We start from the raw sequence: 13,206 nt of genomic DNA on the forward strand, positions 1-13,206 counted from the left end.
CAAACTTGCCTGCTTGTGAATTGAACTCCAATGTTTAGTTAACAAGACAAGATCACACAGAAGAGTCACAATGCAACAAAGGGAGTTATTCAACCCATTGAGTCCAGGCTAGCTCTCCACAGTAATCCAGTTACCCCATCCCCTTGTGTTCTGGTTGTATACTTGCATTATATTTTTCTCAAGTGCTAGTTAAGTTTAATTTTGAAATCAATCATATTCACTTTCACTGCCCTCAGATTTACATGACATCAACATTTGCTGTGGAAACACAGTCTCATCGTATCCCCATCTGTCTCTTACTCAGAGCCTTTAATCTGTCTTTAGCGTGTGTACAGTCAGCTAATGGGAAATAATTGTCTTTCCTTAACTTTACTCAGTTTGTAAATCTTGTACGTCTATTAAATCTTATGCCACTCTCCTTTACTGAATCCATCCTGATAAATTTTCTCTGCATGCCCTAAAGGACCCTCACACCTTTTTTTTAAAATTGTGAGCAAAATTAGACACAACACTCGAATTGTGGCCTAATGAGACCTTTAGAAATGTTCAACATTACTTGCCTCCTTTTAATCTCAATACTAATATTTATGAAGCTTGAGGTCCAATTTGCTTTGCTGATGAATGAATATATTTTGCTACCTTCAAAGATCTGTGTACATGAAACACAAATCTGTCAGTACCTGCACGCTGTTTAAAATTGTACCATGTATTGTATATTGCCTCTTCCTACCCATTCTGCTAAAATACATCACCGCACTACGAGGGAGGTATTCAATGGAACTCAAAGTATGATTTTGATCAAAGTTTTTCAGATGTGATTGGCAACTCATAAGGGACTTAGACAAACGATTTCAACTGGGTGGTAAATCAAGGACAAGCAGACATCGACTCAACATAATGTCAGGTTACAGCACCTTTTCAGGGCAAGTGTCCGAGACCCTGACAATTGTCTGTTGGTGAAACTGTTGAACTCTGTGATGTTTGGAAAGTGCCAAACTGAAAGGTGAACTGCAGTTCCTTAACCTCCCATTGAGCTTCACTGGAGCAGTGCAGAAGGCTGAATACAGAGTGGGAGTGCAGCAGAAAAGTAAAATGCCAAATGACCAGAAGCTTAGGGTCCAGCTCACAGACTGAATGCATATTGTTCTGTGGTGTAATCACACTGATCCTAGAGTGGAGCAGATCCCATTGTGAATAGTGAGCTAGTAATTAAAATGGGGAAAGTACAAATGAATCATTGTTTACGTTCAACTTTAAACTTTTTGAGGTCAGACTGAAGAAAGATGCTTCATTTGCAGTCTCAATCATAAAATGCAGGAAACTGATTGCCAAAATACTAAATCCTATTCCAGCTGTAGGTTAAAATAAACCCCAATGTCAAAGTGAACATGTTTCACGTGATTATCAGCAAAATTCAACTCCTGCAGCAACTTCTGATCTCACTGGACCGAATGGCTCGTCCTGTTTCTATATTTCACTATTATTTCTCAGCAGATTGAACAATAGATTGAATGCCTTCTGACATATGGAACAGGTGAATAATCTCTCTCCAGCCTGAACCTGCTGCAGAGAATCCTGGAAGTAGTGGTTTTCCATGCAGCAGCTGCTCTTGTCCTTCTAGTTGGTGAGTTTGGGAGGTTCTGTCAACATTCTGGTCAAATTGTAGAGAGATGAAGCCTGTACCCTTTCCCACTCCTCCACCTTTCTTTGTTCTCCTACAGAGGTCCAAGTATTGTCCAGACTGGGTGGCAGATTCCCGTTCCTGAAGGACATTACTGAACCAGTTGAGTTTTTACAACAATCCAGCAAATTTCATGGTCACATTGTCCTCTTGCCAGCCCCACAAATTAAAGGATTTATTCAGCTCATTATTATATCCTGCCTTTGTTTTTTGCGCGTTCTCAGTCACATTTCCTTGTTTCTGTTTTAAATTCAGTTCACAGGTAATGACGGTGAACACTTGCAGTTTAAAAACTCCAACGAAAGGTCAGTTCACATTCTGACAGAGATATTCAGTTCATCCTGAATTTTATCAGGCTTTGATCATGGAAGGCAAAATCGGCATTCACACCGAGCAACCATGGAAATGTGGGGACTGTGGGAAGGAATTCACATATCCATCTCACTGGAAATTCATCGGTGCAGTCACAGTGGGGAGAGGCCGTACACCTGCTCCGAGTGTGGAAACGGATTTACTTGCTCAACCAATCTGCTGACACATCAGCAAATTCACACTGGGAAGTGACCATTCACCTGCCCCGAGTGTGCAAAGGGATTTACTCAGTCATCTGCCCTGGTGACACACCAGCAAGTTCACACTGGGGAGAGACCTTTTAAATGTTCAGACTGTGGGAAGTGCTTTAAAAGTTCCCGAGAAGTGATATCTCATCAGCGTGTTCACACGGATGAGAGACCATTCAGATGCTCTCACTGTAGGACTGGATTCAAACGATCAACTAACTGACCACCAGCAAATTCACACTGGGGAGAGACTGTTAACCTGCTCTGAGTGTAGGAAGGGATTCACTCTGATTTTCCACCTCCTGGCACACCAGCGTGTTCACACCGATGAGAGACCTTTCAAATGTTCAGATTGTGGGAAACGCTTTAAAAGTTCAAGAGAACTGATGTCCCACCAACTTGTTCACACTGACGAGCAACCTTCAGATGCTTGCATTGCAGGACTGGGTTCAGACATGTGGCTGACCTCACTGTACACCAGCGAATACTACTGGGGAGAGACTGTTCACTTGCTCTGATGTGTGGGACAGCATTCATCAGATCCTCCCACTTGCTGTCACACCAGCGAATACACACTAGGGAGAGACCATTCACTTGCTCCAAGTGTGGAAAAGGATTCACACAATCATCCAACATGCTAACGCACCAGCGAGTTCACAAGTAACAACAGTGATTAGATTTTGCTGTTGATTGTGTTTGACGGTGATACTATTCCATTGGTGTCTGTTTCTGGTGTTAGTAAACTGCACTTGAGGTATAGGTGTCAGTTTTCTGGATAAACATCAAATAAGTTAGCCTTGGATCAAACATAAAATGTGAAGTTTTTTTTAATACCTGTAACATAGGTACATGGCTGTTAGACAGTTCTTCCTCTCCCCTGCCTCCTCCAGCAGCCCCCGTGAGGAGCTCATGGAGCTTCTTTGTCATTGAGATTGAGACAGTGTGATCAGCTGCTTCTGCTGTGTCCCTCCCTTCCATGGGCCCACCAGACCAAACACCCTCGCAATTTTCTCCTTGCATTAGTCTGGAACTTGCATCTTACTCCAGTTTTCTCTTGTCAGGCCCTATTCTCACTAAACTGTCAACCATCTAACTCTTCTATGTTAATTGATATCATTAATGGCTTTCTTCTACTCTTTCCTAGTTCTCCTCCTCTCCTTTAAATCCATCATCATCACACAACCTAAGAGAGAGTAGACTTTGACTCTACCATTCTTACAAACCCTTGCTCCATCTTCATTGTCCCTTTCCTCTCTGAAGACCTTGTACTTGGTGTCCCCCAAATGATCTATCCCCCCCAAATGATCTATCCTTGATCCCTCCTATTTCTCATCTGCACGCTGTCACGAGGTGACACCATCCAAAAGTACCATATTTCTTTTCACATGTACACTGACAATGCCCAGCTCTACCTCGCTACCCTGTCTCTCCATTCCTCCAGTGATGCTACTTTCCTTATCCCACATCCAGGAGGCCTTTGCCTTTAGTCATCATTACAAATTCCATTCCCTAATTAACACTCTTTGCAATCTTGCTCGCATAACTGGGACCCGAGATGAATTTCCACCACATATCCAAACAATCACGCACACCAGAAATTTCAGTCTCTAACCCCATCATTTGTCTCCTTTTTATTAGCTGCTGAATCCCTCATCTACATTTATGTTATCGTAGACTTGATGATTCCAATACAATGACCAATCCCTCTGGAATCATAAGACCATCCAAAACTCTGCTGCCTGTATCTCGCACAAGTCCCCTTCACCCATCAAGGGGTGCTACAGATCAACTTTTGCTCCTGGGCAAGTAATGCCTCAGCTTTAAAATTAACATCCTTGTTATTAAATCTTTCTGTGGCCTTGTTCAGCTCTATTACTGTCACTTGCAATTCTACCAGCCTCCTAAGGATCTGTGCTCCTCTCATTTTGGCCTCTTTTGCCTCCCTGATTTTAATGATTCCAGCAGTGGTGTCCATGAGTGTGCATGAATCTCTCCATTCCTTTCTGGCTGTACAGGACATTGGTTAAGCCACTTTTGCAATACTACATTCAATTCTGGTCTCCCTGCCATAGGACAGATGCTGTTAAACTTTAAAGGATGCAGAAAATATTTACAAGGATATTGCTGGGGTTGGAGTGTTTGAGCAATAGTGAGGGGCTGTTTTCCCTGGAGTGTTGGAGGATGAGGGGTGATCTCATACAGATTTAAAAAATCATGAGGAGCATGGGTAGGGTGAATAGCCAAGGTCTTTTTCCCAGGATAAGGCATTCCAAAACTAGAGTGCATAGGTTTATGACGAGAGGGGAAAGATTTAAAAGGGACTGAAGGGACAACTTATTCACACACAGGGTGGTGCATGTATGGAAATGAGCTGCCTGAGGATGGATACACAAATTGGAGGGGCTTAGAGGGATGTGGGCCAAATGCTGCTAAATGGGACTAGATTAATTTAGGATATCTAGTCAGCATGGATGATTTACTTGAGAAAGGATGTACTGGCACTGGAGGGGGTGCAAAGGAGGTTCACTAGGTTGATTCCGGAGTTGAGGGGGTTGGCTTATGAGGAGAGACTGAGTAGATTGGGATTATATTCATTGGAATTCAGAAGATTGAGGGGGGATTTTATAGAAACATATAAAATTATGAAGGGAATAGATAAGATAGAAGTAGAGAGGATGTTTCCACTGGCAGGTGAAGCTAGGACAAGAGGGCATAGCCTCAAGATTAGAGGGAGCAGATTTAGGACTGAACTGAGAAGGAATTTCTTCACCCAGAGGGTTGTTAATCTGTGGAATTCCTTGCCCAGTGAAGTAGTTGACGCTACTTCAGTAAATGTTTTTTAAAAAAAGGTAGATTTTTTTTGAACAATAAAGGAATTAAGGGATACGGTGAGAACGCGGATAAGTGGATCTGAGTCCACGAAAGGATCAGCCATGATCTTGTTGAATGGCGGGGAGCAGGCTTGAAGGGCCAGACGGCCTACTCCTGCTCCTAGTTCTTATGTTCTTACGTTTAGACCGAAGGGTCTATTTCCATGCTGTATAACTCTATGACTCTCTTAATTAAAGATAATTGTTGAAAACTGCCTCTCCAGTTAAGCATCTTTCCTAATGTAACCTTCTCTGGGCTCAGTGTCAAGTGTTTCTCCATAAAGCTACCCCGAATCATCTTGGGAAATTTTATTGCAGTTTTGTTATGCTTAAAATTTTGAGAGGCATAGACAGGATCGATGAGAAGAAGCATTTCCCTCTGGTGGGGGAATCAAAAACCAGGGGCATATAATTAAGTCAAGGGGCAACTACTTTAGAGGGTATGTGAAGAACTTTTTTTTGAACCAGAGGGTAGTGGGAATATTGAACTCACTGCCTGTAAGAGTGGTAGAGGCAGTAACCCTCAGAACATTTAAGTCGTGTTTAAATATACACTTGCAAAACGTGATAGACTTTGTGCTCAGAGCAGGAAAAATTGGATCACAATAGCTAAGTAATTGTTTTTTACTGATGCAGATTCAATTGGCTGTCTCAGTTTCAATGCACCAATGCCCTTCCAGTTCAGATGGACATCCAAACCATTTTTCTCAGTCACCACATTTCCGCAGTTTTTCCCCACTATAACATTGTTTGTGTCTGGACTGGCCAGATGATTCGCTGAAATCTCATCCACACTTTGAACAGCTGTGGTTTCATCCTACTGCGAACAGTGCCGTTTCCTTTCATGTTCAAAATCTGATGAAATTTGGGTTATTATAAATCGGATGACTGGGTCTGATCCTGTTGTGATGTTTTGTTTCAGTTTCCCGAATGCAAACCTTTGCTTTCAATGCCTTATTTAGTTGAGTGAAAATAGCAAAAGGTGAGTGAGAGAAGCAAAGAATGTAAAGATTCGGTTGTGAAATTGGGCTTATTGAATGTTAATTTGAGGGAAACCACTGGGGGAAAAAAAAATCTAACATAGAGGGAGGGAGAGCAGATTTTGCTTCCTTAATTTTTCCTTCTGTATCGTCACTCTGCCTCATTAATAAGACATTGGAAATGAAAGGCGAATGCAGCTTGATGGAGAAGTTTTCTCAATTCTGAACAATGGCTACAAAGTCTCTCAGTCCTTCCAAACATTGCCCCCTATAAAGATGCACACCTGTATTGTTGCCCTGTGCCCCCAGTAAAGACTGTGGCCATTCCCGAAGCCCTGTCACTGGGAGGAAACCTGGAGCCATCGCCCCATTGAGTACAAGCAGAGGATCGACGGGTTTGCGGGTGACAGAAAATATTTCGAAAACCAGTCCACCAATCCACTGTCCGATCCATTGCTTACTCCAATCCCCCTCATTCTTAGCCTTTGTGGATTCGACAGACACGAAACTGACCATCAGCAGCCTGGTGAAAGATTATGACTATGCGTGCGCTCTACAGTAAATAGTAGTGGCCAGGAACAACACATGTTCCAACTGACAAAAGGGATGAATGAAATAGCTTTATTGTCACGTGCTCACATGAGTACAGTGAAAAGTTTACAAGTCGCACCTTACAGAGCCATGTTAGCTGCTAAGGTACCTAGCTGCAGACTCTCCAGCACAAACTCCCGGGGGAAAGAAAATTAAAAGTCCAGCAATACAGACCCTCAGAAGTACAAAGTCATAATAATAAATTAGAACAATAAAATGTTCAGAAAAAGTCTTCCCACCGTAATTGAATAAAGAACAAGGATCCATGCTGATTGATGGCAGCTCAGGGTCAATAGGAAGAGAGGGGGTGGGACTGGATGACCAGAAGGGTGTGGCTGGTCGTCAATCAATAAGAATTAATGAAGGGTGGGCCTTAAGTACAATATGGGTGTGGCTGGTCTTCCAATCAGGGGGAGCAAACGACTGGCAGTTCGCATCACTCCTTTACTTCTCTGCCCTGACGAGAGCGACATTACCTTTTTTGTTCTCCAGTGGGATGTGGGTTGGATCACCATTTATTGCCCATCCCTAGTTGCCCTTGAGAAGGTGGCAGTGAGCTGCTTTCTTGAACCGCTGCAGTCCATGTTCTGTAAGTGGCTTCATAATACCCTTAGGGAGGGAATTCCAGGATTTTGACGCAGTGACACTGATGGAATGGTAACACATTTCCAAATCAGGATGGTGAGTGGTTCAGAAGGTAACTTGCAGATGGTTGTGTTTTCATATCTACCAGCCTTGTCCTCCTAGATGGAAGTGCTCAGGGTTTAGAAACATATGTTTATAGAAACATATAAGATTATGAAGGGAATAGATAATGTGGAGGCAGGGAGGTTGTTTCCGCTAGCAGGTGAAACGAGGACTAGAGGGCATCGCCTCAAAACAAAGGGAAGCAGATGTAGGACTGAGGTCAGGAGGAACTTCTTCACCCAAAGGGTTGCGAATCTGTTGAATTCCCTGCCCAGTGAAGTGGTTGAAGCTACCTCACTGAATATTTTTAAGGCAAGGCTAGATAAATTTTTGAACAGTAGAGGAATTAAGGGTTATGGTGAGTGGGCGGGTAAGTGGAGCTGAGTCTCAAAAAGATCAGCCATGATCTTATTAAATGGCGGGGCAGGCTCGAGGGCCAGATGGTTTACTCCTGCTTGTAGTTCTTATGTTTGGAAGGTGCTGTCTCAGGATTATTGGCAAATTTCTGAGGTGCATCTTGTAGATAGTATTTACTATTGCTACTCAGTCACGGTGGTAGATGGAGTGCATACTTGTGCATGTGATGTTAATGAAGCCAGCTGCTTTGTCCTGGATGGTGTCAAGCTTCTTGAGTGTTATTGGAGCTGCACTCATCCAGGAAAGTAGGTAATTTCCACTAGACTCTGACCTGTGCCTTGTAGATGGTGGACAGGCTTTGGGGAATCAGGATGGGAGTTACTCCCTGCAGTATTCCTCCTCTCTTCATACTCTTCTGAGAATAGCTTCTCCAGTTCCTCTACTGAACTAAAACCCCTCATCCCTGATACTGAGAAACTGATCCCACACTCTCTCAAAGAACCTGACATATTTCCTAAAGTCTGGTCCTCAGAACTGAACAGAATATTGCAGCTGAGGATGAATCAATGATTTACGAAGATTTAGGAAATCTTAACTAAGGATCATTAAGCTTGAGCAACATAACATTTCACCTTCTAAGATTTGTTGTAATACACTCCCAGGTACTCTTGTTTAAAGTTGTATCATTTAGTTAGTTCTGCCCCTCCTCATTGCTCCTTACAAAATTCATCATACACTGTGAATCATTTTGCGACATTCTGAGTATGCGAAAGAGGCAAAATAAACATGAGGACTTTCTTTCTGCTTTACAGCTGATTTAAAGTTGTAAACTTTGCTCCAAAGATTGCATTAGAATTGAGATTCATAGTGACCTGTTTTATGCAGAATCAACTTCAGCAGGAAGTCACTGAATGAAGAGGAAAGTTCCCATACAGCAGTTTTTTGAAGTTCACTACAGGTCTGTCAGCTCAATCAGCTCCACTCTCAGCACAGACCACAATTCTAAACACTGTCCACAGGAGTTAACCTGATGTTGTAGGACCAAGACTTGTGCCTTAAACAATCCACGTCCCAAAAAATCTGCATTAATCTGGGTAATCCCACCAACTGCTACTTATGAATTTTACTCTGCACAAACTGATGACATGAAATAGTATCAAGCTTGCTTTCTAACATGCTTAAAGTAATAAAATGTGTCAATAGTCTTCAAAGGAGTTTCTTCAAGAAACAGTTGAAGTAACTACTGACATTAGGAATGGTATTTAATAGAGTCATAGAGATTGACATCATATAAAGAGGCACCTTGATTCGTCGTATACATGCCGGCACTCAATAATCTCTCTGTTTTAATCCCATTTTCTAGCACGGGACTCATAGCCTCGTATGTCGTGGTGTTCCAAATGCTGATCAAAATACTTCCTAAATGCCCGAGCATTCCAGCCTTTTTAGGCAGCAGGTTCCCATTGTCTACAACCCTCTGAATGAAAGAAAATCCATGCAATCCACTTTGCACCTCCTGGGGTTTATCTTAAGACTGTCCCACCTCATTAGTGACCCCTCTACCAAAGTTAAAGTTTCTTCCTATCTACTTCCCTCAAAATCTTTGTACATCTCAATCAGGTACCGCTCAGCCTTCTCTGCTCTAGGGAAAACAACCCCAGCCTATCCGTCTCTCTTCATAGTTGAATTGCTGCAGCCCAAGCAGCATCCTAGTAAGTGGGAGATCCCATGTCAAACAAGCATCTATTACCAAGTGACAGGGGGGAAGACGTTTAGAGAGGTAATTTTAGAGCTTCACATCCAGGCAAAGACACCACTGGTGGAGTAATTAAAATCAGGGAGGCAAAGAGGACAGAATGAGAAAAGACTGGTATTCCAAATGGTTGTGTGACTGGGGAATACAGAGATAGAGAGAAACAAGGTCATTTGGAATCTGTATTGTAAATCCCCTCCCGATTTCTGTATATTTTAATGAGATTACATCTTAATCTTCCAAATTTCGGAGATCCCAGGCATGATTTACTCAGTTTTTCATCATAGGACAGACCTCTCTTTACAGGGACCAGTTTAGAGAAACAATGACATTCCATTTCCCTTCCTAATCACTTGCTATATCTGCATGCTAACGTGCTGTGATGAATTTATCAGGACAGCCAGACCTCTGTGCCTCATTGTTCTGTAATCTCTAATTGAAACATGCTGTTTTGCTAGTCTACCTGCCAAATTGCACAAGCCCATATTTTCTTACATTTTATTCCATCTGTCATTTTTCTCACCCACTCACTTATCCTCAACTCATTTTTTTTTCATAACTTCATTTCCTGTCTACATTAAATCATAAACAAATCTAGTCAGTCTCTTATTGAAGTCATTGACATGAATTGTAAGAAAATTGAGGTCCCAGCACTGATCCCTGTGGCACCTCACTAATTACAGCTCACCGACCTGAAAATCATCCAGTTATCTCTACTCTCTGCTCCCTGTTATCTAACCAATCCTGTATTCATATTAATATCATTCTCTTCACTAGAAGCTTTTCGTGTCGTCACCTTTTAAAATGTCACTTAGAAATATCACATCACATTGGCAGGGTGTGTTTTATCCACATTGATTCCTCAAAGAACACTAATAAATTTGTCAAATGCTATTTCCCTTCACAAAATCACATGGACTCTGCAGACTGCATTTCAATCTTCTACGTGTCATTCTATAACATCCTGAATAGATTCTAACAACTTCTCTATGATAGATATCAGGCTCAGAAGCCTGTTGATTCCTGCGTCCTGTCTCTATTATTTCTTGAATAGAGGAATTATATTTGTGATTTTCTAATTTGACGTAATCTTTATGGAATTCTGAATATTTTGGAAAATTAGAATTAGAGCATGCAGGATGTCCACAACAATTGCTTTTCAGAACCCAAGATGCAGGCCGTCAGATTCTGAATACTTGTCAACCTTTAGCTCCAATCATTGTCTCTGTATCCTTTCCTTGATGGTTGCAATTATTTCAAGTTTCTCTCTCCCTTTCATGCCTTGATTTTCTGTTACATTTGTGATGTTATTTATATACAATGCACATACCCCAAAAATATCTGTTTAACATTTCTGTGAATTCCTTAATATCCAATATTCATTCCCAAACACATTCAGTAGAAGAATAATACGTTTCATTTTAGAACACTTACAGAACCTCTGTTTTCATAGTTTTAGCCAGTTTATCTCATACTCCCATTTCATACATTTTTTTCTTGATCTATACTATTGTTAAATTCTTTCTCATCTTCACACAATTATAACTTCTTTTCTTTCAACTTTATGCACTCTTTAATATTCTTAGTTATCCATAGATGTGCAGCCTTCTCCTAGAATCCTTCTTTCACACCAGAAAGCAAAGTTGCAGAATGTAATGAAATATCTTCTCAAGTGTCTCATCTAGTCACCCAGAAACTTCATATCTCAGTTCAGTTTAGCCACTTGTGTCTTTGCCTTTATTTGACTTCCAATGTCTAGTCATAGACCAACTCTTCTCTCCGTAAAAATGAATGGGAAATTAAATCTTGTGGTGATGACTGTTATTGAGAAGCTGCTTTATTATGAAGACATTAAATCAGGCCAGTCTTGGATATGATTAACAGAAAAATCCAATCACTGTATTGTGAACTTGCTGCATCTCAATGAGTGGGACAACTGAGTGAATTCCTTCTCACATTTCATGCAGGTGATGCGTGAACATGCTGATGTCAGTACAGTGGCTAACAGAGCGAGTCCCTCACACATGCAGGACAAGTTAATGGTGGTGCATGAACATACTGATGAGTCAGCAGAGTGGCTAACAGAGTGAATTCTTTTCCACACTCAGGGCAGGTGAATGGCCCCTTCCCAGTTTGAACTTCCTGGTCTGATAGCAGCTTGGATGAATGAGTGAATTCCTTACCACACTTGGAACATATAAATAGTCTGTCCCCAGTGTGAACTCGCTGGTGACTCAGCAGGGAGGACAACTCAGTGAATCCCTTCCCACATTCAGGGCAGGTCAATTGTTTCGGCTGAGTGTGAATTTTCTGGTGTTTCAGCAATCTGGATGACCGAGTGAATTCTTTCCCACACTTGGGGCAGGTGAATCTTTCCCCAGTGTGAGTTCGCTCGTGTACAGCAAGATGGGACGATCGCCTGAAACGACTCCCACAGTGAGAACACCTGAATGGTCTCTCGTCAGTGTGAACACGTTGATGGGACAGCAGGTTCCCAGAACTTTTAAAGCATTTCCCACAGTCTGAGCATTTAAAAGGTCTCTCCTCAGTGTGAACCCGCTGGTGTCTTAACAGGTCTGATGACAGAGCAAATCTCTTCCCACAGACAGAGCAAAGGAATGGCCTCTCTCCAGTGTGAGTACGTCGATGAGTTTCCAGCTGAGATGGATATCTGAATCCCACTTTGCAGTCCACACATTTCCATGGTTTGTCCCCAGTGAGCTTATCAACACTACTTTCTCCTTCCATACTCAGAATCTTATCAGGCTATCATAAATTCAGCAACTTTGTCAAACCCTAATGTGATGTTTGGGTTGTAAATCCTCCACCTCGAACGTCCTGTGAAATTGAATTAAAGCATGTGAAAGGAACTGAGAGGGAACTCGCGAGAAGAGAGGTAGGTTGTAACATTGACTGAATAATGTGATAACTTGTGGGGCCAGCACTTTGAACTTTCCTAAAATCTTTAGGCCATCCAAAACTTTGCTGCCTGTGGACTAACACCAAGTCTTGTTTAAGAACCATTCTGTGCACACTGATTAACAAAGGTGATTAATAAGCACCCAAATTTAAAATGCTCATCCTTGCTTTCCTTCATAATTGTCATCATCCTATGTCTGTAATCTCTGCACAACTCTCCAATATCTCTGTGCTCATATAATTCAGGTCATTTCAGCATTCCCAGCTTTAACTGCCAAACTACTGGTGGCTTTTCTCTCAGTTGCCGAGGTATCAAGCTCTGGAATTTCCTTCCTAAACATCTCCACGTCTAACTCATTTTTCTCCCTGAAGATATTTATTAATGTTACCTTTTTGACCAAGCTTTTAGTCACTTGCCCTAACATCTCCTAATGTGGTTCAGTATTAAGTTCTATTATATAGAACATAGAACATTACAGCGCAGTAAAGGCCCTTCGGCCCTCGATGTTGCGCCGACCTGTGAAACCAATCTAAAGCCCATCTAACCTACACTATTCCATTATCATCCATATGTTTATCCAATGACCATTTAAATGCCCTTAAAGTTGGCGAGTCTACTACTGTTGCAGGCAGGGCATTCCACGCCCTTACTACTCTCTGAGTAAAGAACCTACCTCTGACATCTGTCCTATATCTATCACCCCTCAATTTAAAGCTATGTCCCCTCGTGCTAGCCATCACAGTCCGAGGAAAAAAGCTCTCACTGTCCACCCTATCTAATCCTCTGATCATCTTGTATGTCTCTATT

The 13,206-nt window shown here is 41.9% G+C and overlaps 1 protein-coding gene across 1 annotated transcript; it reads right to left on the reverse strand.

Annotated features, from left to right (window-relative positions):
• Window positions 1-7,791: 7,791 nt before the first annotated feature.
• LOC109928189 (zinc finger protein 774-like) lies at window positions 7,792-12,311 on the reverse strand. The gene has a single exon (XM_048619414.1). The coding sequence runs from the start codon at window positions 12,225-12,227 to the stop codon at window positions 11,481-11,483; it is 747 nt and encodes a 248-aa protein (XP_048475371.1). The 5' UTR covers window positions 12,228-12,311; the 3' UTR covers window positions 7,792-11,480.
• Between the last annotated feature and the right edge of the window lie 895 nt (window positions 12,312-13,206).

This window comes from Rhincodon typus, chromosome 42 (genome assembly GCF_021869965.1).
Source record: "Rhincodon typus isolate 14 chromosome 42, sRhiTyp1.1, whole genome shotgun sequence".
NCBI lineage: Eukaryota > Metazoa > Chordata > Chondrichthyes > Orectolobiformes > Rhincodontidae > Rhincodon > Rhincodon typus.

Coding starts and splice junctions, on each gene's coding strand:
- LOC109928189 (XM_048619414.1), bottom strand. CDS start 12,227: ATGGAAGGAGAAAGTAGTGTTGATAAGCTCACTGGGGACAAACCATGG.